The sequence below is a fragment of the Lepidochelys kempii genome, unplaced genomic scaffold (assembly GCF_965140265.1).
Source record: "Lepidochelys kempii isolate rLepKem1 unplaced genomic scaffold, rLepKem1.hap2 scaffold_225, whole genome shotgun sequence".
Taxonomy (NCBI): Eukaryota; Metazoa; Chordata; order Testudines; family Cheloniidae; genus Lepidochelys; species Lepidochelys kempii.
Genome location: NW_027333624.1, coordinates 15660 through 41657, shown reverse-complemented (window position 1 = coordinate 41657; position 25998 = coordinate 15660). Strand labels below are relative to the sequence as shown.

General features: G+C 50.5%; 1 protein-coding gene across 1 annotated transcript; it reads right to left on the bottom strand.

Moving 5' to 3' along the window:
- Positions 1-2144: 2144 nt before the first annotated feature.
- Positions 2145-24672, bottom strand: LOC140904565 (class I histocompatibility antigen, F10 alpha chain-like). Its single transcript, XM_073326987.1, has 8 exons — positions 24666-24672; positions 23981-24244; positions 12852-13127; positions 10954-11229; positions 9060-9161; positions 8610-8642; positions 5281-5322; positions 2145-4713 (listed from the first exon to the last, which is right to left on the bottom strand). The coding sequence occupies exons 1-8, from the start codon at positions 24670-24672 to the stop codon at positions 4709-4711; spliced, it is 1005 nt and encodes a 334-aa protein (XP_073183088.1). The 3' UTR covers positions 2145-4708.
- Positions 24673-25998: the final 1326 nt, after the last annotated feature.

Genomic DNA, 25998 nt, shown 5'->3' with positions numbered 1-25998 from the left:
CCTCCTGGGGACATGTCGTAATTTTTGTTGTCAGAAAGGCGTCATGGTGCTGTGAAGTTGGAGAACTCCTGTTCTAGATCAAAACATCCCCTGTCAGCCGCTCCCTCACCCAGAGCCCCATGGCTGCCTGAAACCGGCACAGTCGTCCTCACAGCCACAACAGAGTGAAGCTACACCGGATCACAGCAGCTGCAAGAGCCCTCCAACAAGAAGGGAACTCATCACGCAGAGAGGAGGCAGCCCCAGCTCCTGGGAGACCGCAGGGGGGTATGGATGAGCCTGGAGTGAGCTCCGGGGTGGGGGATATGGACAGGGAGCTCCCCAACCAACACCAAGCCCCCCATCCCCACACCAACTAGTGCAAATCGCTGTCCACGCAGCTCAGACGCTATTCATCTCTTAAAGGAAGATTTGAGGGGGGGGTTGACCTTTCAACTCTGGAGAAATAGGGGTAGTAAGGGTACAAGGCCCTGCACAGAGTGAGCTCTTTGATGCCAGCTCACGCCCTGCGATGGGCCAGGAATCAGCTCCCTTTTGGGTGAAGGTGCCTGGTTCAGAGGCATCTTTAAGCCCAGCCACCCATGAGCAGAGGGGAAGGCTATACAGTTTGCACTGGCTGCTCCTGTGCTCTCTGCCACCAGGAGAGATGAACCCTGGGCACCAAGCACCCAAATTCCCCAGGGAGGAGCCACCAGCACGTCCCCGTTACACTGTGGTACGATCCAGTCTCACCCCGGAGGTGAGAGTTAAACCCAGCAAGCCCTGCAGGCTGCATGGGACAGGCAGAGGGGCTTGGCCACATCTGTGGAGGCTGGTCAGGGAGGGGTCTCCAGGCCATCTGTGTCTCTCACCTGCCGCCCTCCCCAGCCTGCGGTGGGTCCAGGCAGCCCCACGACGGGGGACGGAACAAGGCAGCTCCCCTGCTGTGCTCCTGAGCGCAGGGACAAGGAATGCCGGGGCAGCTGCAGCATCACTCCCCGGGACAGACCCAGGAACGTCACAGAGCGACTGGACCGGGAGGGAGGACGGACCCGCTGCCCTGGCGTGTCTGCAAGGCTCTGACTGGGCGCCCGTGGGAGTTTGAGTTAAAAGTTGCTTCTGCTGATAAGCAGAAATTATAAGGTTTTGCTGTTGCTAGAGAAATTGCTTTAGCCCATGAGGGGTTATGATTGGTGAGACGTCTAGTCATGCTTTGAGTAAAACACTTGGCGAAGAAGGTATTGTAAGAATAACTCTCATTTTAACTCTATCCGGAGGGTGAGAAAACAAGCTCATTGGAACGTAACTCGGGGATTCGGCTCAAGGCCAGAACAGCTCGGATTTTTATCCCTTGCATGACCAGACTGTGGAGAAGCCAGAGCCCCAGATGACACAACACTGACTGGCCATTAGGAGAGGTCTGTCTGCTTTATTGGGAGTGGTGAGCATTAGATGCTCGGTGAGTGTACTCTGCTGATCAGCTGTTGATTGCTAACAAATACATGTACATGTTTAAGAATATTCACAGTGTGATAAAGGCTCTTTCACTGGAAAAAGGTCCTGTTAACCCATAGAGGGTCATTGCACCCCGAGGGGGAGGAGAGAGCTGTAAATTGTGAGGGCAAAAGAGAAGGTCTTAAGTGGGGTTCCCCAGGGATCTCTTCTGGATTCAGCGTTTAACATCGTTATTAATGACCTGGATGTAGGTACAGAGAGCAGACTGAGCAATGCTGCAGATGACACAAAGCTGCGGGGTGGGGGGAAGGATGTTGCCAGCACTTTGGAGGATAGAGCTAAAATTCAGAGGGACTTGGATAAATTGGAGAACTGGGCAACAGACGGCAGAATGAAATTCAACAAAGACCAATGTGAGGTGCGCCATGTAGGGAAGGAAAACCAGATGCACAAATACAGAATGAGGCAAACTGGCTCGGCAGCAGCAGTGCTGAAAAGGATCTGGGAGTGGTGGTGGGTGGGTGTTTGTTAGCGGAAAGGCTTGAATCATAAATGATGAAGAGTTCAGGTGTACTAAGTGTTTCTTTCAAACTCTGATACTGATGGTAAATAAACCACAAACGGCTGAAAAAGTTTTGAATCTGTTTCTCTCTCTCTGTGCGGATATGCCTACAATAACTGTATTTGACAAAACTCACAAAAAACTTAAACCTGTTGCCTGAAAGTATTTTTAATGCTAATAGTTGCATCTATTTGACATTTTTCTAAACACTTTGTCAACATTTCAGATAAATTACATCTTTCTTGGAGACAAGTATCGGGGGGAGCTGTGTTAGTCTGTAACCCCAAAAACAACGAGGAGTCCGGTGGCACCTTAAAGACTGTTGCCGGCACCCAGTGCCCAGAGGCAAACAACAGCAGGGGTTCGTTACCCGGTGTGCTTCACTCAATAATCACAACGGGGTGGAGAAGCAGAAAAGTTTATTTGCAGCTGCAAACAAGGTGCAGGGAGAATAGAATCTTAAATCCTGCACCCAGAGCAGGTCATTACACACATTTTATATTCCTTAATGCTACTGCATTACACATCAGCCAATTAAAACTTTACACAAATACTCTGCCTTCCTTATATGGGTTACAACAATGTTTATTTCCTGCAACCTCTAACAAGCATTCCTAGCAACTTAAACAACCAGCACGTCCTGCCTGGCCTTGTAGTTCTCTCTCCTATTATCTTTAACTTGGCGTCAGCAAACCTTACACGATGAGGCATTATCTGCGGCTGCAACATTGTTTTAAGAGCAAAAGAGCTTACTCAAACCAGCCAGGCGTGAATTCTATTAAGGGGGGTTGAGAAGAAGCCCTTCGGCCTTCAGCAGGGAGACTTCCTCGACCGTTATGACCTTCCATCCCCTCAACTTAACTAGTGGCCATGCCTTGGGGTCTCCAGCAAGACTCACCAATTTGTTTGGGCATAAGCTTTCGTGGGCCCATGAAAGCTTATGCCCAAACAAATCGGTTAGTCTTTAAGGTGCCACCAGACTCCTCGTTATCTTTCTTGGAGGTTATTTTTAGGCTATACCGTGGCTTGATTTTATTTTTCATTTAAGGCACTAAGAATATAAACAATATAGGCCCTGGGCACATTTCACAGCACTGCAGGCGGTCGTTGAACAGGGGCAGTTGTGGTGTGAAAAATGCTTCTCTTGAGTCTGGACCGTGGCTATATCTTGACCAAGAAATTTGGACCTTGACAAAAAATAATTATCTACCCCGGCATTAAGGGCTGCTCTGAAGAGGACAGTGATCGAGTGTTCTCCAGGTGCACTGATAGTAGGAGACGGGGGATTTAGGGACATTAGGAAAACTCTCTAGCTCTAAGGACAGTTCACTGTGGGACAGGTTGTCACAGACTCACAGGCCAGTGCCCTCTTGGCTCCGTATGGCTCCTGGGGGGAACCAGCCTTTCAGAGTATTGACCCTACATGAGGTCACACTCTTTGCTCAGGGTTTAAGCTGTAGGCTTCCCCTCTGCCTCCCAGTACCGCCTGCCCGTCTGAGCCTCCAGCATGCCTGCCTCTCTCGAGCCTGCAGCAACTCTCAGCCAGCGCAGCACAGAAGGGTTTATTGTACGTCTGGAGCACAGCACAAGACATTCTCAGGGGCGTCCATCAGGGTCTGTCCCCATCCAGGTGGGCTCAGGCTGCTCTTTGTTCCCAGACCAGAATGAATCCTCTTTTCTGCGGCCCACCCCATATCACCTCCAAGGCCCCACCTCCATCTGTCTTCTTTCCCGGGAAAACAGGTCTCCAGGTGACTCTCTTCAGCTCTCTGTTCTCTCCGCTGCCCATAAGTGGCTGGCTCCAAGCTGGGATGGGCCCTCAGGTCATCAGTCGCTAAGTTACAAAGTGCCCAGGCCATGGTCTGGGGTCCAGGCTGCTAGACTGGGTCACACCTGGTCCTCTACAACAACAGACACCCCCCTCCCACCTGGGTTAGACATGCAGCACACAGGGGAAACTGAGGCACACAGTATACATACGCAACGTTAGGAAAATACCCCACTTCGTCACACAGGTTGCCTAGAGAGGATGTGGAATCCCCGTCGTTGGAGGTTTTTAAGGACAGGTTGGACAAACACCTGTCAGGGATGGTGTAGGTTAACTTGGTGCTGCCTGAGATCGGGGCTGGACTTGATGATCTCTGGAGGGCCCTTCTAGCCCAGCATTTCTATGGCTCCATGAATGGTGAAAAGGACATTAGAGGCACTTACAAACTAAACGCAGACACTTATTCCTGTCCAACAGACGTCCTCAGCTGATGATGGCAACAGCGCAACCAGCTGCGAGTAGACCCGGCCATTTACCGTGTTATAATCATGAAATTCGGCAGGAAAAAAAGCCGTCCCCACGACAGACGCACGAGCAGTTACTGCTGACAGACCTAGCTCACCGCACCGCGCAGCCAGAGGACGGCGTGCCCACACTGAATGGGGCAAACACTGAACTCTGACTAACAGAGATTTTAATCCAGTAAAATTTTGGAAATTATTTTGTGCAAATAAAACATTATTACAGAAAACTATGACATCTGAAAAGCAAAACATGGTTCAGTGAACAGAGAGACGAGGCCGGAAATCCCACACGGGACGCTCCAAGTGCCAGAGAAAAGCTAGAGAGGGGTTGACTGGTTCTCGTAGGGAGACAGAGCAGAGCTCATCCGTCTTCCTCTCGGGGGTCCCCTCAGGCCGTGGCACGGACTCCACCAGGCTCAGTTAAGCTGCAGAAGTTAAACACAGGCAGCGTCTGTCAAAGGGAACCTGCCATCATGTTTTGCAATGACAGTGCAGGCTGCGGTTGGGGCGGTCGCCCGAGTGGCTGCAGGGTTCAGTGGACAAAATCTCTAACCCCGCTGACAAAGCTTGTAGCTCCAGGGTCAGAGACCCGGGTTCCTGGAGCCCCAAGTGCTGGGCTCTGTCCCTGCTGCTTCCTCCCTGCAGTTCACTGGAGACTGTTCTCTGAAGCAGCTGGAGTTATCACTGCAAAAGCTGAGCTCAGCCCACGCTGTACCAGCAGCCACAGAGAAATCCCTCTCACTAGAGTCTTTCACACCTAAAGTCATCGCAGAGAAAATAAAGGGGATTTGGCTGCAAACCTGTTCCTGCACCCCCAGTGTGAATAAAAGGGAAATAAGAGATCCCAGACTCCCCTGTTCTGCTCCTTGGGGCTGGTTTGCTCGAGGGGATGGGCCAGGGAGACTCAGGGTCCAATGACTTGGACTAGGTCTTTCTCTCCAGAGGCCTCAGTGAGAGCAGTGAACCCCTAGGCTAGAGCCCCCCTCACTTACCCTGGGCAGATAGGTCAGAGCCACTAGATCCTTGGTCGTTTGCTGTGCAGAGGAGGAGGAGAAGAGAGAGTACATTAGCGTCTCTCACAGGACAGGATTTCAGTGTAGTTTGTAGATATGGGGACTCCTATCCAAAGGGAACAGTCATCACCTCACTCTTCCCAAGCAGTGAGCTGGTTGGTGCACAGACCAGCCTACAGGGCAGCTGCCCAGGATGTCCATTATTCACGTGCGAAAAACATCACCACTGCAGGGGGACAGCACTGCTCTGTGCTCTTCATGCCTCGTCAGAACGGGAGCCCAGACTACTCAACATTCAACGGCTGGCAAAGCAGGAGATGCTGGGCTAAGGATACTCCTGCCAAACAACCTCAACTCCGCCTCCTTTGGTCTGTGCCCAGAGGGGTCCCTCACGCAGACCACAGATGTTACCCTCCCCCCGCCAATGAACAGCAATTCCCGCCTTAATCAATGGCGCTGCTCCGAACAGTGTGGACGGTATGAAGAGGAATGCAGATTTGGGGCGGTGCTGGGCACACAGACAAGGGCAAGTTTGGTTTGGCATGGTGCTGGTCTATTCCCTGTTCCTATTCCCAGACCCACTGGGGCAGAGTTTGAGTTGCGTGGGAAGCATCATAATTAAGACCGTACCAAATTCATGGTCGGTTTTGGTCAATGTCAGTCACAGGATGTAAAAAATTGTCATTTTCATCATTTCAGCTATTTAAATCTGAAATTTCACAGTGTTGTACCTGTAGGGTCCTGACCCAAAAAGCGGCTGGGGGGAGGGGGGCAGCAAGGTTATTGTCGACGGGTCATGGCATTGCCACCCTTACGTCTGCGCTGCTGCTGGGGGGGCACTGCCTTCAGGGCTGGGTGCCTGGCCAGCAGACACCGTTCTCTGGCTCCCCAGCTCTGAAGGCAGCACAGAAGTAAGGGTGGCTATACTGTGATCCCCTCCAATAACCTTGCAAACCCCCTCCGCCCCCCACAACCCTCTTCTGGGTCAGGACCCCCTGTTAGAGAAATGCAGGTCTCCCCTGTGAAATCTGTATAGATTTCATGGTCCGTGATGCGTTTTTTATGGCTGTGAATTGGGCCATAATATCTCTGCATATCCTGGTTTGCCAACCTTTGACTTCTGGGAATTAAACACTCCCATTCTGAAAGGACACAGGGAGCCCAGGGCAGGGCTGAGCACCTGCCACCTTAACTCCCCATTAACAAAGTTCTTGCATGTGAATTTCTTTTGTTCTGGAGTAACAAGGAGGAGGGAAGGAGGCACGACTGAGGGCCAGCTGTAGGAGAAAGGGTGGTGCTCTACGGAGGTTTTGTTGGCACTTCTCAAACCCCCTCCGTTACCTGCTGGGGGACCCCTGAGAGCATAGAGAGAGAGCTGGATGACTACACCCTAGCAGGGCCCGGCAGATCTGTGCACTTTATACTGGCTCTTCATACCAGACATTAGAGGGCCTCAGATGCAGTCAATAATGTATGTAAATATTTCCCATAATTTTATGGTCCTGTTGGTAAAGCTAATTACAGGAGACAATTGAGGAGGGGATTTGAACTTGTTGTAATCGAGGCGACAGAGTTGTGCTGATCTGAAGTCAGTGGAAAGACTCCCATTGGCTTCAACAGGCTTTGGATCAGGCCCAGATTTCACAAGCACCAAACCAACTTTCTGGTAAATCAAAAGTGTAACATTAAAAGCAAGTCAGACACCTTCAGGGTCACACTCAGCCACAAACAGCACAGCTCTAGGGGGATAATAATTCAGCCCAAAACCACCGTATACATTCCTGACTATCGCCTTGTCTACACTACTAAAATTGGGACCCATGCCCGCAAGCCATGCAGTTCCACCAGAGAGAGCAGGGGTGGAGCAATTGAGGAGATGGGGTTCAAGTGTTTTTAACCCTTGTATCATCTAGGACTTCCTCGGAGCAAGGTTAGAGAACACGTGTCTACAGCCACTCTACACTACTGAAGAAGACCTCTGCTGGGAAAACAACACAGCAGGGCACAGATTATCCAACAAGTTCTTGGAATGTGTTGGAGACAATTTTTCTTTCAGAATGTGGAGAAAGCTATTAGGGGAGAGGCTGTTCTAGATTTGGTTTGACAAATAGGGAGGAACTGGTTGAGAATTTGAAAGTGGAAGGAAGCTTGGGTGAATGTGATCATGAAATGACAGAATTCATGATTCTAAAGAATGGTAGGAGGGAAAACAACACAATAAAATAATGGATTTCAAGAGGGCAGACTTTAGCAACTCCCTGAGTTTGCTAAGGTAAGATCCCATGGGAAGCAAGTCTAAGGGGAAAAACAGTTCAGGAGAGTTGGAAAGTTCTCAAGGAGACATTATCAAGAGCACAAGTGCAAATTATCCCACTGCACAGGAAAGAAATGAAGGATGGCAAGAGACCACGCTGGCTTAACCAGGAGATCTTCAATGATCTAAAAATCAGAAGAGAGTCCTACACAAAGTGGAAACTAGATCAAATTACAAAGGAAAACTGTAAACAAATAACACAAGTATGTAGGGGGAAAATTGGAAAGGCCAAGGTGCAAAACGAGATCAAACTAGCTAGAGACATAAAGGGTAACAAGAAAACATTCTACAAATACACTAGAAGCAAGAGGAAGACCAAGGACAAGGTAGGCCCATTAGTCAATGAGGAAGGAAAGACAATAACAGAATAGGTGAAAATGGGAAAAGGGCTAAATGACTTTTTTGTTTCAGTTTTCACCCAAACGTTTCATAGTGATTGGATGTCTGACATAGTGAACACCAGTGAAATTGAGGTAGAATCTGAGGCTAAAATAGGGAAAGAACAAGTTAAAAATTATTTAGACAAGTTAGAGGTCTTTAAGTCACCAAGGCCTGATGAAAAGCATCCTAGAATAGTCAAGGAACTGACAGAGGAGATATCTGAGTCAATACCTCAGAAAAGTCATGGAAGATGGGAGAGAGGACTGGAAGAGGTGGTTAAGCACTGGAATAAATTGCCTAGAGAGGTTGTGGGATCTCCCTCATTGGAGGATTTTAAGAGCAGGTTACTCAGGGATGGTCTAGATAATACCTAGTCCTGCCATGAGTACAGGGAACAGGATGAGGTGTCCTCTCAAGGTCCCTACAGGTCCTACGATTCTATGGTACTAGAGCAATAGTTGGACATTTCCCTAAAATCCTCAGTGTAGACAAGGCCTATGAGTGGGAGTGAGGATCTCCTGTCAGTGGCTCCAGGCTAAAATCCACAAGCAAATACTGATGGCCGTTCAGAGATGGCCACTTGAAAAGAGGCGATGGGTCTCTTGTCACTTACCCTGAGCTACAGCATAGCCATCTCCCTTCTTCCCTGCAGAGAGAAGGCAAATTTCAGTGAACGCAGCTCCCAAGGCAGGAACCGACTCTGATCTGTGTCCACAGCTCAGAAACCGGGCCCCTGGCCCAGCACAGCCCCCTGGCGCTCAGTAATGGACTCAAGGTCCCAGGCGCTCACAATTGGCAGGAGAGAAAGACACAATGAGACAGTTTCCACAGACCTCGGCGCACTGGGTGCTGAGCTCTTTGGAAAACCTAACCCCATATAAACTGTAACCCGCACCCAGTTTCTGGGTCTGGCCTTCCAGCAGCTCCCATTGGGGGTCATTAGCTCAGTCCCGCAATGGGGCAGTTACACCAGACTGACACAGGCTCCTGAACTGCTGTTGCCCTTAGGCGGGTGTGCAGGGCCCGGCAAGTCCAGAGAATCCCCCCATCCCAGGCTCTTTACCTGGGCGTTTCTTTTTCCAGACGACTACTCCGATTATAACACCAATCAGGACAACTGCAGTGATAACTCCAGCCACAGTGGGAATCAGATTGTTATTTGGTTCTGAAATGGAATGGAAAGAATGATCAATGGGAAAAAATCCCCTTCCCCCCACCACTAAAATCCCCCTTTCATCCCACTGCAGGGATCTGTCAGTCAGCTCCCCAAGTTAGGGCTGAGTCCTGCAACCCTCCACCCCTTCCAGTGCAACCACCAGGCATTGCACCCCACCATAGGAAGTCCTGGACACAGTCTCTACCACTTCCAGTCATAATAAATATTTAGCACTTAAACTCGAAGACTTTTATAACATTAACCAATCCTCAGAACTGTGGGAGAGCATGGATGTCAGTTTCATCCCTGCACGGGAAAGGGGGGAGACTTGCTGAAGATCACACAGTGAGGCAATGCAAGGCCAGGAATAGACCCCAGGAATCCTGACTTCCACCCCCTCCTGCTCTAACCCACTAACCCCAACTCCCCTTCCAGAGACAGAACCCAGGAGTCCTGGCTCCCAGCCCCTAACCCTCCTTGACCAGGCTGACTTTCATGACTAATGGAACACAGTCCCACTGTGGGAATCTGGTGCCAAACTGGAAACTGACTTCAAAGCTCTGGATTTCTCTGCCATGAATGGAGTTACAGACACAATGCGTGTTTTTTGACGGGGCAGGAAGTGAAGAGGGGAGGATAGAAATATTAATACTGTTTTTGGTTTATATAAACCTGTTAAACCCCGAGTTCTGTATACACTTTCAGTTTCACTAATCAGCTTCTCCTGTTGTCTGAAAGAGCCACATGATAATACAGCAAAAAGAAAAATATTTCGAAGAGAATAAGGAAATGTGGGTTATGACACAAAAATTGGCAGGGGACGTAGTAGCAGGATTTTGATGTGAAACCATCTGCTGACGAGAGTCCCGGTGCAGGCTGCCCTCTCAGAAATTGTTTGCACTTCCAAATGCTGCATTTTTCCACATCCCATTTAACCAAGAAAAAAGATGGCTGGAAGGCAGCTCCATCTGTAATAAATTATTCCTAGACTTTCTTGTGCTAGGGGCATAGGAGACTCTCCCCCGTGATGCAGGGCTCTAATCTGCCTCCTCGCTCCATTCCAAGGCCATACTTCCCTTCCAGCACCACTGCGCACAGAAACAAGCTGCTCCCAACATTAAACCTCTCTCTCTGGCCACATGGGCAAGAATGAAGGGCCCGTAGAGCCATGTTTCTGAGAACCTGCTGAACCATAGGACTGGAAGGGACCTCGAGAGGTCGTCTAGTCCCGACCCCTGCACTCATTGCAGGACCATGAGTGCATGAAGTTGAGCGGGCTGCAAGCTGAAGCAAGACCAATTCTGACTGGAAATAAGGGGCAGATTTGATCTTCCCCTGGGATGTGGTAAATTCTCCATCCCCTGGAGACTTTACATCTGGAATGGGCATCTCTTTCTGAAGGATCAGGTCTAGTTTGCTCACAGATGACCAGACTGGATGCCGGGGTCCCTGGTGTGAATCCCCCCTGCCCTGGATTGTGCAGGAGCTCAGATCAGATGATTAGAATGGTCCCTTCAGGCCTTAATGTCCGATTACTAATCTTCTCCCTTCAGAGACACTGTATTCCTGAGATATATCCAACAGTCCCAAAGGCAGTAAATCGGAGAGCAAGACATGAGTCCCAGGCACTGTGGGTCCCAACTCTAGCACAAGAACTTAACTGCAGAGGGACAGGGCCAAAAGGACCCTGAGGAAATTCCAGCTTCAGCCTAGAAATTTGAATGAGAATTTTTCAGCGGTTGAGTTTAATGGATTCCCCCTCTCCCACTAGGAAAAACAGACAAACACACAAACTCCTCACCCCAGGAGACGGAGAGTGGCTCTAACAGGCTTTCATGCTCCACGTGACATGAATAATGGGCTTTGATCTTGGGATCAATCTCCATTCTCACCCAGGTCTGGTAGGTCCTGTCCCCACTGGGTAGGATGCCTTCAGAGTAGGTCTCCTGCTGTCTGCTCTCCCCATTTCTCAGCCAGGTCACGGTGATGTCCCGGGGGTAGAACCCACTGACCTTACAGGACAGGGTGGTGAGGCCGTCATGAGATGACCTGTCGCTCACTCTAGCTGTTGGGCGCACTGGGAAAAAGAAGAAACTGATGTTAGTTGTTTTCAAGCTCTAATCCAGGCAGCCTTTGCTGGAGCTTTGCAGCATGAAATTCTGAGACCCCAGCAGGGGGAGAGGATGAGAGTCCATGAGACGGAATCCCTCTGGTGAGAGAGAATCACCATGTTAGAGAATTCCTGTGCTGAATTCCCAGCATCAGCAACGGTGAATCCTGAGTCCAGGTCCCTGAACTGGCTTCCGCTCCCAACTACAGTGACACAAGTACCTTGAAAGGCTTCACTAAACTCCAGATACGGATGTGAATCATGTGCCAGGTTTGTACCCATCTCCTTTCCATCCCTGGATTTGAAAGAGACAAAAATCTTGCCCTGGCCAGGGAGCAAAAAATGGACTGGATAAACTGACCAATTAAAGATGGAAAGTGACACACAGTGCTAAATTGCCCCTCAAACTAGCTAATATTAATTGGCTAATTTCTTATAGGTTGTTACCAAATCTATTTACCCCAATATTATGGATTTCAAAAGGATTTACCCTTATGTTCCCTTGGCACTGAAATACACATTACACTGCTGTGTGTGGCTTTTTCTTCTTGGCATTTGTAAAGATGTCAAAAAGGACAAGACAATGTTCTGCTGAGGGTTGTGAGAGAAATAAGCAACTAGTATAATTGTTGCAAAAAACTGGGTACAAATTTCAAGTAACCTTGAACAGCAAGTGCAAACTGTTCGGGAACGGAAAGGGTGTGTAATGATGCTAACTAATTTGGGAAATGTGTGTCCACAATAACAGACAAGGTACGTACATGGGTAATAGGGAGTTAACATTTTGAAGCAGACTACGCTGCAACTGTCCTCCTGAGTCAGAGTGGTAAAGCATTTATCCTCTTCCCTTCTATGTTTGTGCTGATTAATCTTTAACTAAAAAGCTTTGGTAATAAATGTGACTGATTGTGATTATCTGATGTCTTATTGATAAAAGAATCAAGTAAGTAAGTATGAAAGTGTTGCAGCAAAGGTAGGTCTGGAGAGGGAAAGCTTTAAGGACAAGGGGAGCCTTCTTCCAGATTAGTATGGGGAGGGCAATTCCACATGGAGGGGATGGCATAGAAGGAAGCACATAGATGTCTGTGGGAAAAGTTTGGACAAAGAGGCAACAAGGACAAAACGACCATCATTGGTGGAACACGGGCTGGGGGGGTCACACAACAAATATGATGGTGCAGAGAGCGAACGAGGAAGAATTACATGGTGAATGAAGCTGGTGTCCACAGAAGTGGTGGCACTTCCATAATTAATCAAAGTGCTCTAACATGCACACACACAGGTATATTGCCTTGATAACTACTGTGTCACACCAGGGGAAGAGCTAGAATTTGTGCTGTAAATTTGGGCTCATTTGGTCAAGTGACTCTGGAGATACAGCTTCTCTACAGTGAGCTGCTTTTAACATTTTTAATTTCTTCTCTTCTTTTCCAGCAGAGCTCAGGGAGAAGGGGTTGTTTTCCCACCCATCCCTGGTGCAAGGTTCGCTGAACTGCCCCCTACCCCCCTGCTCCATTTTGGAGCTGGGGATGGGGAATGGAGATGTAACTTGTAGTGACCTCCTGGGTGGAGCTTGTCCCCCATCTTACCTTTCCTCTGTAGAGTCTCCTTCCCGTACTCTAGAGAATTCCTTAGCCAGGGAATACATTCCTCCTCCAGGTAGTGTTTCCACCGCTGGTTGTCAAATACTTCAACATCCCATCTCCTTTTGGTGATCTGAGCCCCAATATCTGCTGATACCCAAGTCACGGTCTCCTTATCGAAGGTAAGAAAGTCGCGTCCGTCATATGAATCCTGGTAAAACCCCCAAGTGGTGTTGTCTTCCCGGAGATCACAGCCGTATATCGTCTGGATAATGTGAAACCCTGAAACACAGCCCAGGGTCAGCAGCAGCCTCTCTCTGAAAATCTTACCAGGACCCCACTGCAGGTAGCCCAGTGGGTCCTCCCCTTGCTACTGGGCCCTCCCTCCCCTGAGAAATGGGGTTCCCACTTATGCTGCTGGGTCGTAAACCCTCTCAGCTCCTTTCAGGGGGGAACCCAAAACCTCAGGGGGGCCCACGCTCCATCTGTTGGGTCTTTGTACACTAAAGACCATCCACTACAGAGAGTTCACAACTTTTAAGGAGTACCTCATTGCTGCTTGTTCTTGTACACTCCCTGCAGGGGGTGCAGGGTGGCATGACCCCAAAGGGAGTACTCCAGATATTGCAGGGGTCTATCCCCCTGCAGCTCTCTTCTGCTCTCTGAGGATTCCCTCAGTTCTGGTAGTGAGGATCATTCTGGAGAAGAGAGAGTGTGCAGGGTGTCTGTACCCCCGCTCTCCTGCTCTGGTTGTATTAATTTTGCAGGATCCTCAGGGTCACTTGGTCCCCCACCTCCTCCATTCACAGTAACCCCATGTCCCTGTGGGGAGGGGGTACAGGAGGTCTGTCCCCCACACTAAGCTCTGCTCTGGTTTAATGACCTCACAGAATCCCCAGGGTCCCTCTGTTTCCCTGCCCCATCTTCCCCATGCCCCCAACTCAATCTAGGAACGGCAAAGCACCAACTTCGGATGCTTGGCCTCTTTTTCACATGGCCACTGTCTCCAGGTGATTCCCACTGCGGCCCTTAGTTCAGCTGGCCACCATTTTCCCACAGCCAGGCTAATCTTCACAAGAGCAGCCACCATCTCGCACACAACCAAGAGCAGACTCAGTTAATACAGCCACCCCTGGGCTGATAGGAGGCAGGGAGGGAGATGTGGACAGGAAGGAGAGTCTAGGGGAGAGGGAGGGAGGCTGTGGGGAACAGAGAACACTGTGGGGATCACAAGGAAGACTGAAACGCGTGGGGAATGGATCAGACCCCTCGCTTGGCAAACAGGGCAGAATGTGGGGGCACAAAAATACCCCACACAGGGTCCCAAATATTTTCACTCCTCCCTCACCCTGCATTAGATACATTGAGGTAAATGCCTAGATTTTCAACAATCATTAGTGATTTTGGGTGCCCAGCTGAGACCTTTTAAAGGGGCCTGATCAGAAAGTGGGAGCACCTGGCCGCTGAATATCAGACACCCAAAAAATCACTAATCGCTTTTGGAAAAACGTCGGCCAAGGGATTAAAATACAATTTGGGGTCACAGCCACAGGTGAGAGCCAAGCCCACTAAGCTGTGTCCCTGAACTATGCCCCAGGTTTGGATAAAAAACAGTTACTAACCTTCCTGTAACGGTTGTTCTCAGAGATGTGTTGCACACGTCCATTCCACACTAGGTGTGCGGGCCCCGCACACAGTCGCTGGAAATTTTTCCCTCAGTGATACCCCTCAGGCCGGCTCTCGCACACTCTAGTACCATGTGCTCATATCACAGTGTGAAGGGACCCGTTTACTCTGCACCTTCTCAGTTCCTTCTTGCCAGTGTGACAAAATTCCTCCTCTACCTTGGTGGGTCTTGCACTTATTGGCGGATTTGCTCACCTTGGAGCTTCACAGCAGCCTGCAGTTTGGCCGTTTTCATGAACCCACAGTTCAGGTTGACTCCTCCTGTGTCTGACCAGGAGTTGGGAGGATTTGGGGGGAACCCGGGCCTGCCCTCTACTCCGGGTTCCAGCCCAGGGCCCTGTGGAATGCAGCTGTCTAGAGTGCCTCCTGGAACAGCTGTGTGACAGCGACAACTCCCTGGGCTACTTCCCCATGGCCTCCTCCCAACACCTTCTTTATCCTCACCGCAGGACCTTCCTCCTGGTGTCTGGTAATGCTTGTACTCCTCAGTCCTCCAACAGTCCACGTTCTCACTCTCAGCTCCTCGTGCCTCTTGCTCCCAGCTCCTCACATGCACACCACAACTGAAGTGAGCTCCTTTTGAAACCCAGGTGCCCTGATTAGCCTGCCTTAATTGATTCTAGCAGCTTCTTGATTAGAAGACATGGGTTGCAGCCATGCAGACAGCAGAACTGCTGACATTTCCTGTTCTGTCTGGTTGTGAACAGTTCTACAAGTGGAGTACCCCACCACTGGAAACTGGCCCGTGCTATGTCGGGGCATAGGGACCATTCGCAGTGAGAAGAGCTGATCTGCCAGCTCGTTCTGGGCTCCCAAAAGGTGAGAAGCTTCAAGCTGGATTGAGCGCTTTATGCAGAACTCCCACAGGCAAATGGCCTCCTGACACAGGGGGGAGAAGAGTGGGCCGTCTCTGCCTGTTGATGTAAAACATGGCTGCCATATTCTCTGTAAGAACTCGCACCACCTTGCTTGCGATGGGGGATAAGAACACCTGACGTGCTAGGCGGACCGCCCTGAGCTCTCTGATGTTCATCCGTAGCAAGAGTTACTGCTGGGACCACTGACCTTGTGTCCTCAGGTGTCTGAGATGGGCCCCCAACCGAGCATGGATGCATCCAAGATTAGATACTGAGGGTTGGGGCCTGACGAAGGGAACGCCCAAGGCTACCAACCAGGGATCTGTCCACTAGTCGAGGGGGACGAGGACTGGGACAGGCACTGTGAGCACCGAGTCCAGTACACTGAGGCCAGCCAAGCCTGAAGGGTTCTGAGGTGCAACCTCGCATACCACACCACATATATGCACGCGGCCATGTGACCCAACACCCTAAGTGGGCCTTGACCCGTGATGACATTGACTAGAAGTGGGCTTCTGGGAGGAAGGCCCTGGCGTGGGTAGAATCGAGCACCACTCTGATAAACTCTTTAAAAAAGGGAAGAAGGAGGATCCTGGGAACTACAGGCCAGTAAGCCTCACTTCAGTCCCTGGAAAAATCATGGAGCAGGTCCTCAAAGAATCAATCCTGAAGCACTTACATGAGAGGAAAGTGATCAGGAACAGTCAGCATGGATTCACCAAGGGAAGGTCATGCCTGACTAATCTAATCGCCTTCTATGATGAGATTACTGGTTCTGTGGATGAAGGGAAAGCAGTGGATGTATTGTATCTTGACTTTAGCAAAGCTTTTGACACGGTCTCCCACAGTATTCTTGTCAGCAAGTTAAGGAAGTATGGGCTGGATGAATGCACCATAAGGTGGGTAGAAAGTTGGCTAGATTGTCGGGCTCAACGGGTAGTGATCAATGGCTCCATGTCTAGTTGGCAGCCGGTATCAAGTGGAGTGCCCCAGGGGTCGGTCCTGGGGCCGGTTTTGTTCAATATCTTCATAAATGATCTGGAGGACGGTGTGGATTGCACTCTCAGCAAATTTGCGGATGATACTAAACTGGGAGGAGTGGTAGATACGCTGGAGGGCAGGGATAGGATACAGAGGGACCTAGACAAATTGGAGGATTGGGCCAAAAGAAATCTGATGAGGTTCAATAAGGATAAGTGCAGGGTCCTGCACTTAGGACGGAAGAATCCAATGCACCGCTACAGAGTAGGGACCGAATGGCTAGGCAGCAGTTCTGCGGAAAAGGACCTAGGGGTGACAGTGGACGAGAAGCTGGATATGAGCCAGCAGTGTGCCCTTGTTGCCAAGAAGGCCAATGGCATTTTGGGATGTATAAGTAGGGGCATAGCGAGCAGATCGAGGGACGTGATCGTCCCCCTCTATTCGACATTGGTGAGGCCTCATCTGGAGTACTGTGTCCAGTTTTGGGCCCCACACTACAAGAAGGATGTGGATAAATTGGAGAGAGTCCAGCGAAGGGGAACAAAAATTATTAGGGGTCTGGAACACATGAGTTATGAGGAAAGGCTGAGGGAACTGGGATTGTTTAGTCTACAGAAGAGAAGAATGAGGGGGGATTTGATAGCTGCTTTCAACTACCTGAGGGGTAGTTCCAGAGAGGATGGTTCTAGACTATCCTCAGTGGTGGAAGAGGACAGGACAAGGAGTAATGGTCTCAAGTTGCAGTGGGGGAGGTTTAGGTTGGATATTAGGAAAAACTTTTTCACTAGGAGGGTGGTGAAACACTGGAATGCATTGCCTAGGGAGGTGGTGGAATCTCCTTCCTTAGAAGTTTTTAAGGTCAGGCTTGATAAAGCCCTGGCTGGGATGATTTAATTGGGTATGGGTCCTGTTTTTGAGCAGGGGGTTGGACTAGATGACCTCCTGAGGTCCCTTCCAACCCTGATATTCTATGATTCTATTATTCTAAACTCTATCCTCTGAGCCAGGAAGAGTGTTGACTTCTGCTCGTTTATCAGCAGGCCCAGTGCTCGAAAGGTTGTTTGAACAAGGTGAATGCTGGCTTTCACCTGGGACTTGGACTGGCCATTGACCAGCCAGTCATTGAGGTACGGATACACCTTACCCCTCGCCTTCTCAGGAAGGCTGCCACTACTATGCATTTCATAAAGACCCATTTGGCTGCTGACAGGCCGAACAGGAGGATGGTGAACTGGGAGTGAGTCTGGTTCACAGCAATCCCGAGAAACCTTCTGTGGCCTTGGAAAATAGAGATGTGGAATAGGCATCTTTCAAATAGACGGCAGCGTACCCGTCCCCTGCATCCAGGGAAGGAATGATGGAGGCGAGGGAGACCATGCGCAACTTCAGCCTTTGAGGTGTTGCAGGGCTAGAATGGGTCAGAGACCCCCTTTGACACTCAGGATTAATGAATTGTGATGTTGTACTCCATATGCTTTATGGAAATATGCTTATGAATGTGAATATGATGTACCCTGAATATGCTTTATGCAAAAGGTCTCTTGATTGATGTCATTAGAAAGCTTGTAATCTACTGCAATCTACTGCATCTACTGGAAAATATGCATATTCATCCTATTTGTTTGCATGTATTATTTCTATGCCTGGAGTTGGGGAAATAAGATATAAACTTGTATCACTGTTGTAGTCACTCCAGGTGAGGGCCATCAATGGGGCATTAGGAACTTGATGGCTCCCATTGATTAGGACAATTGATGGTAAATGATTTACCTGAAAGCCTTCCTGTGTAGTGGGGGCCAACCCAGGAGGAATGGGGACTTGAGGTCTCAGAGACAGGTGACCATGTCACCTGGTAGTGAAATCCATCTTAAATCTGGTACTTTTCCATTTAGCAGGAGGGGCGGGGACCTGGAGAGACAAAAGATTCCCGCCCTGTGCCAAAGTTATAAAAGGGGGTGGAGCAGGACAAAGGGGGCTGCCAGTCATGAGAAAACCCCTGCTTATCACCTGAGATGTCTGCTGGATCTAACAACGACTGTACTGGGGAAAGGATTGGTCTCAGACTAGGAAAGAGTCCAGCCTGTGAAGTAAACTTATTGGAACATTTTTGAGGGTGAAATATTTCCTGTAATCAGTTTCTTAATGTATTCGGCTTAAAATTGCGTGTTTTGTTTCATTTTGCTCTGTGACTTACTTCGTTCTGTCTGTTATTACTTGAAATCACTTAAATCCTACTTTTTATACTTAATAAAATCACTTTTGTTTATTAATAAACCTAGATTTCAGAGTAGCAGCCATGTTCGTCTGTATTTGCAAAAAGAAAAGGAGTACTTTTGGCACCTTAGAGACTGACCAATTTATTTGAGCATAAGCATCCGATAAAGTGAGCTGTAGCTCACGAAAGCTTATACTCAAATAAATTGCTTAGCCTCTAAGGTGCCACAAGTACTCCTTTTCTTTTTGCAAAGAAACCTAGAGTAAGTGATTAATACCTGGGGGAGCAAACAGCTGTGCATCTCTCTCTATCAGTGTTATCGAGGGCAGACAATTTATAAATTTACGCTGTATAAGCATTATACAGAGTAAAACAGATTTATCTGGGGTTTGGATACCATTGGGAACTGGGTGTCTGGGCACTGGAGACCGGTAACCTGCTGAGCAGTTTTCAGCTAAAGTCTGCAGCTTTGGGAGCGTGGCCCAGACCCTGGGTCTGTGTAAACAGGCTAGCATGTCTGGCTGAACAAGACAGGGTCCTGGAATTCCCAAGCTGGTAGGAAAAACTGGCTCAGAGATGATTTCAGCACATCAGTGACAGTCCCAAGGGGATCTCTGTGACCAAACCTGTCACAGGAATAACGAGAGTGAAACCCTTTCCCTCTTAAGTTCCAAGGCAGCTCTCCACGGCTCCTACCTGGAGAAGACCTTGCACATCCTGGGCTAAAAGTTGCTCATGAGAAGGGTTCCTGAAGAGGGTTGGGGTTGGGGGGTAGGAGGGAGGCATGGAAATGAACTGAAGTGTATAACCCTCCTCCACCGTACTCAGTCTGTGCTGATAAGGGACCATGCCGAGCTGAAACAGGAAACATGGTCCATAAACAACGGGGGAGCAGGATCCAGTATGGGGACTAGTGTAATGCCCTCGGGCGCCCTGTCAAAAGTTCTGCTTGGCGCCCTCTGAGTATCTGTGAGGGCCAGGCAGCGAGGCTGAGGCAGAGAGGGGCAGCTGTCTGCACCTACAACCGCTGTTCTGCTTTTTGAACAAATCCTGACAAGGCGGTGGGCCTAGGAAGCGGGCAGGCTATTGGGGCTTGAAATGTTTCCTCGAAGGCACCAGGGCAGGGAGATTCAAGGACTTGAGGCTGGCTCTGGAGGCCTTCAGGCTGTGAAGTTTGCCGTCCATCTGCTCTGAGAAGAGCGAAGTCCTTCCAAACGAAAGATCTGTAGGCCAGAGGAGTGAAGCCAGGAGCCCCTTTGCATGGGCACTGCTGACGCCATAGCCCCGGCTGCCGCATCCGCTGTGTTAAGGGTGGCTTGTGGGGAATCCCTGGCCATCACCTTCCCTTTCACCAGAGCAACAATCTCCTGCCTGGACTCTTGGGGAAGCGAGTCTTTACATTACAACATGGAGTGAAAGTCATATCTGCCCAGCAGGGAATGTTGGCTGGAGCTGTAGTCCATTGGTAGAATACATTTTCCTACAAAAATGGTCTTGTTTTTTTGAGTCTTTTGACTTCGGCATTGCTCCTTACAACCCTGGCCTTTCCCTCTCACTGGCTGCCGAGGCCACCAAGGATCCGGGAGGGGGATGGAAACATACGCACTCCTACCCTTTGGTGGAGACATAGTACTTCCTATCTGCCTTCCTTGACGTGGGGGCAGTGAGGAAGGGGTCCGCCACAGAGTTTTAACTGGACCCATGATGGCCTCACTGAAAGGCAGAGCTACCTTCAACGCGGCCACTGCTGCCCAGACGTTGACCAGGCTGTGGGAGGATTTTTTTAACTACCTCCACTTCCAGCCCTAAGCTTGAGACCACCTTCTTCCATAACTCCTGGTGAGCCTTGAAGTGTTCTGGGGCGGCAAAACACCCATCCCTGCCTCTTCTGGGGGGTTGAGGGGAGGAGGCAGCCTCCATCATCATGGGACCTTCCTCCTCTCTTTCTGCACCAACCAAATCCCGTAGCTCCAGGTTCTGAGAGTCGGTACCTGGCTCAATATCGTAGTCCGCGTCAGCTGCTGTTCTGTGTGACAGAGGAATCCTTCTCTCAGACGCCACTGAGTAGGACCACCTAGATGGGGGGCCAGGCAGCAGAGGAAAACCCCAGGGGTTCCAAAAAGGCCATTGTATCTGCATTGGCCATTGGCCACTGGGCAGGCGATCAGAGGAACCCCCACCCCGGGATCCACCATTGCATAGGGCTGATTGGTGAGGTTCTGGTACCAGTCCCTCAACTAGGTGAAAGATTCAAACTCCAACTTGGATGATGAGTCATCTTGTGGGGATGAGCGGTGTGTGATACCCGTCAGCTCCAAGGGACGGTGCTGAGGATCCAGGGATCGGGGCCGAGATGGGGAAGCCTGCTTCAACATAAGCAGAGAGCAAGGGGCCTGGTACCAAATAGGAGCTTGAGGCAACATGCTCCCTTCTGCTTCCCCCACTGCTGGCACCAAGTGTTATACTGCCGGCAACAGTGGTAATGAACATGCCAGAAAGTCCCTGGCCACCACAGGCGGCTCTGGGATGGATGGTACCGCAACCCTGCTGGTGCTTCACTGTCCCTCTGGTGCCGGCGGCTGGTTGGGCACTGGACTCCACAGAGCCTGTGGACAGGGCGGAGTTGGTTTCACCTGAGGAGCAGGATCAGAGGAGTGACCAGACACAGGTTGCACTCCCCTGCACTCCCCATGCTTGTCCATTCTTAGAGATGGGGAACCTCTCAGACAACTGCTGCTTATGTTTCTTTCTTGGCCCTGGGCATGAGGAATGGTGCTGAGAGTCCCATATGGACTCTCTCTGCAGCAGCTCTTCATACCAACACTGAGGTACACGCTGCCAAGTTTGGCTGACTCGGCTCTGAAGAAGGTCTGAGTGCGGCTTCCATCAGGAGGGACTTCAGCCTGGCCTCCCTGTCCTGTTTCATAGGTGGACTGAACCAGTGGCAGAGCTGACTGCGATCCGCAAGAGGAGTCTCACCCAAGCACTTTAGACAGCTAGAGTGCAGGTCGCTCAAAGGCATGGGCTCGCCACAGGAGACCCCGGGTATGAAGCCTGGAGACTAAGGCTTGCCCAGTTCCAGGGGCAGAAGAAACTCAGTTGGACTCTCGTAGCAAACTATTTACACCAATCAAGTAAAGTCAAAAATGAGAAAATAACTGAGGGGAAAAGGGATGGAGTAACAACAAGAGAACCACTGAGAATCTTGAGAGATGCAGGGCGGCTGCTCACAGAACACGCAGGGATCCCAAGCCAGGGGCCCGAGAGGAGTGGGGTGGGTTAAGCCTCCCCACCCACCCCTCTTCTCCTCCGTGTTGCATTCCACACAGATGAGTTTATAATTTAAAAAAGCAGATACACTTGGGGTTTGAGAAACAGCTTTTTAAAGCCTAGAATGAAGGTTTCTATATATAAACCTGAGCATGGTGATGATGAGCAGGGTGGGAGCACTGAGGGGGACTCACAGGGACCAGAACCCGAATTCCCCCGTGTGTGTGTTGGGGGCAGGGAAGGCTCCCTAGAGAGGGAAACATTGTTGGTGGCCAAGATGCAGGACTCAGGACAGTGTCCGGAGAGCTGGCAGACCCAGGACTGCGAGGAAGGGGTAAATGGCGGGAGTGGGGCAGGAGGGGGCAGTCAGGACAGTGGTGGGGGAGGGGGCGGTGGGGACAGAACAGCAGCTCCCCAGCGCAGGGTTAGGGGCAGGTGAATGGAGCCCCTCTCTCAGCACTGGGGAGGCCAGTGTCCGTGTGAGCAGGTCAGGCTGGACGGGCTGAGCAGCAGGGGACCAAGGGGCGAGACTAGTCAGGAGAGGGTTAAACTAGCTACAGAGGGGGCAGGCTAGGGGGGCAGACACTAGGCAACCCTCCGCCCTGTAGCTTAGTCCCGGGGCAGGGGCACCAGGAACCCAGGTGTCCAGGATAGGATGGGAATTAGTTCTCATTGCTGCTGTCTCAGTGCTGGGGGCGGGAGGGTACCAGGAGGGTTGGGGACTCTCCTGGGTGAGCACCAATGTGACAGGCCAGTACCACTGACACGGGGGAATCAGGGGACTGGGGAGTGAAAATCCCTGTCAGGAAGGGCAGAGCAATTACATCAGAGAGACCCTCACCTGCCAGGAACAGTTCAGCAGCGCCAGGCACTGAACACTTATGGATGGATCATCCCCGTGCTGAGTGAGACAGCACAATCCGGGGGCCTGGCCAGGTGGCTACAGCCCCACACATCAGGGACCGAGCAGGAAGAATGGCTCTTTATACATGTATCGATAGTGTGCAGGGGAACCTGCCTGACCCTGGGGGCTCCAACCGGGGGACACGGGCTGGGGTTTCTGCTGCCGGGGTAAGGACCCGGGAGTCTCTGCACGCTGCAGGGGCTGATTCTCTCACTAACTCTCCAGCCCCAGTCAATGTCAGACCCTCACTCTGCGGAGTGAAGAGGAATCTGACCTTCGATAAACTCACTCTGGAAATAAGACAAAACGGACAATGAAGGAGGCTCACCGGTGAACAGCTTCTCCCCATGGCTGGGGTGAATTCAGCACTGCCCGCTTTTGTGACTTTACCATGCGTCTCATGATGTTGGGTGGTTTTATTAAATCCCCAGTTCCTGGACTCATGGGATTAGAGGAGAGTCTCAGCTCTCTTTTCTTACAGTAGTAACTTCTAGTCCTTCTAGGAGCAGGGAAAACCCCGGAAATGTGTCCCCTAAAGGCTCAAACCAGAGGGCAAATAAAAATAAGCTCCAATATTACTCCCAATAAGCTCCCAAAATACTCATGACATTTAAGCCAAAATCAGAATTTTCAGGGCCAGACTTGTAATGTCTGAACACTTGGGGCTGTCCCTATTGGGATTCCCCATCACTCGGTGTCTGGAAAATGAGACAAGATGTCTCAGAGCCCTGTTCTAGCTCTAGGGTCTGACAGAGTCACTGTCATAGCTGGAAGCAACAAACCCCTCCGTGCAGGAATCGCTGGGTGCCATTCTCTGGCCTGGGTGACCAGGAGGTCAGACTAGCCGGGTCTGCTGGGAACTTCTGGCATTCGCACCTCTGCCACTCTGCCTGTGAAATAACCAGACACGAGGGGCGGGGCGGGGGTGGGATCCCCCGAAGGGCAGCAGAGACAGCTGTAAGTGGGACTGGTAGCAGAAATCTGGGGTGTTTGGGGAGGGTCAAAAAAAAGGTCTTTTGCATGAACCCTCCACCCTGCAGCCCCTCCCCATGTCCCTTTGTCCCCCACATTCACACGGACTCCAGCAAGAAAATGCCCCTGTGGGCTGTCCCTTCCCCCCATCCCCAACACGCATCCCCGTGTCCCTTCAGCCTGTTTACATCCACCGCACCCCCCACCCCATGTCCCTGCGTCCCTAGGTCAGGTCGTGTCCCGCACTCACCCTCGCTCTGGTTGTAGAGCTGACCCAGGGTGTTCAGACTTGCGTTGTACCATTTCTGGTAGCGCTGTGCGCACCAGGTCCTCTCGTCCCAGAACTCCGGACCCTCGTTCTCCGCCATCCACGCTGGGCGAGGCTCCGCCCTCTGCGTCCCGCTGGTGTAGACGTAGGTGACCTGATCGTCCACGTACACAACACGGCTGTACCAGGGCAGCCCCGGGCCGGGCTCCGACACCACCGTGTCCAATACGCGCAAGGAGTGCAGGCCTGGGGGGGAATGGGGGAGGGGAGAGTCAGACCCAACCAGACCCTGCCAGGGAGCCCCTGGCAATACACAAGAGGAGGTGCCAGCCCTCAGGAGCGCTCCTGTGGGAGGGAGACCTGGGACGGGGCTCACAGAACGGCCTGACCGGGGAGCAAGAGAGGGTGGGGTAGAAGAAGAAAGAGAGCAGGGCCGGAGTGTGGTGTGGGGAAAAGGAAGGCATGTTATGGGAGAGGGTGGGGCAGAAGGACTGGGGGATAGGAGATGCTTCACAACATCCTCTGGAAAGGAGTTCCACTGGTTGACTGTGTATTGTGTGCAGAAATACCTCCTTTTGTTTGTTTTAGACCTGCTGCCTATTAATATCCTTGGGTGAGCCTTAGTCCTTGTGTTACGTGAAGAGGTAAATATTCACTTTCCCCATACCCGCCATGATGAAGACTATGATTTGGTCATGGATATTTTTAGTGAAAGTCCTGGACAGGTCACGGGCAACAAAGAAAAGCTCACGGAAGCCCGTGACCTGTCCATGACTTTTACTAAAAGTATCCATGGCAAAACGGGGAGCTCAGCTGCATGACCCACACACCACCTGCAGGGGCTAGGCAACTGAGGGCCACTCAGAACTGCAGGGTCCCTCTGCTGCCTACGGCAACTGGGAGCGGTTGGTCCCCCCACAGCCCATGGAGGCCCCCCCGCCGCTCCCGGCTGCTGCAGGTGGCAGGGGGACCCCACAGCTTCCGGCCGCCACGGGCTGAAGTCGTGGAGTTTGCTGGAAGTCACAGATTCCGTGACTTCCGCGACCTCTGTGAAAAAAACATAGCCTTAGTCTTGATTTCGTAGACTTTCATCATATCCCCCTTAGTCATCTCTTTTCCACCCTGAAAAGTTCCAGTCTTATTAATCTCTCCTCATGTAGCAGCCATTCCATACCCTGATCATGTTTGTTGCCCTTTTCAGTACAATTCCAATATATCTTTTTTCAGAGGAGATGACTACATCTGCACGCAGTATTCAAGATGTGGGCGTCCCATGGATTTATAGAGAGGCAATATGACATTTTCTGTCTTATTCTCAATCCCTTTCCTTATGATTCCCAACATTCTGATAGCTTGTTTGATTGCCACTGCACTTTGAAAAAAACAAGGAGTCCTGTGGCACCTTAAAGACTAACGCATTTATTTGAGCATAAGCTTTCGTGTATGCATCTGACGAAGTGGGTTCCAGCTCACGAAAGCTTATGCCTGTTAGGATATAGACATTCAGGCCTGTCTCAGAATGAGAACCTGGGGATAAGGGTTCCCAACTGTTTCAACCCAGGGAGCCTACTCTTGGCTCAGAGCTAACAATGTCCTTTTCTTCTTTTCCTTCTTCTTTTTCTCGGTTTACTTAATTTGCTGCTTGTAGCCTATACTTTAAACTGACCTGACAGGCTTAATTGGTTTCTTTCCACCTCTCCCCCTGCCTTTTCACACTTTTGTTTTTCTGAAGTTTTAATGGAGGGTACTTTGGATACTTATGTGAGATGTTTTTGGTTATTTTGGACAAAGTATGAGGGAGGTCTGCCGTATTCCACCAGAATTTTTGGAGTAAAAGATCCATGAGCATCCATGGAGACAAATGTTTTATGGCCTCTTTGAACAGTCTCAAGGTAAAGACAGCACAGGTTAAGGCAGCTGTGTGGCAATAATTGTACTTGGTGACTAAGTTGTTACAGACAAATTGCTCTTCCTTAAAGAACTAAATGTAAGAGTAAGTG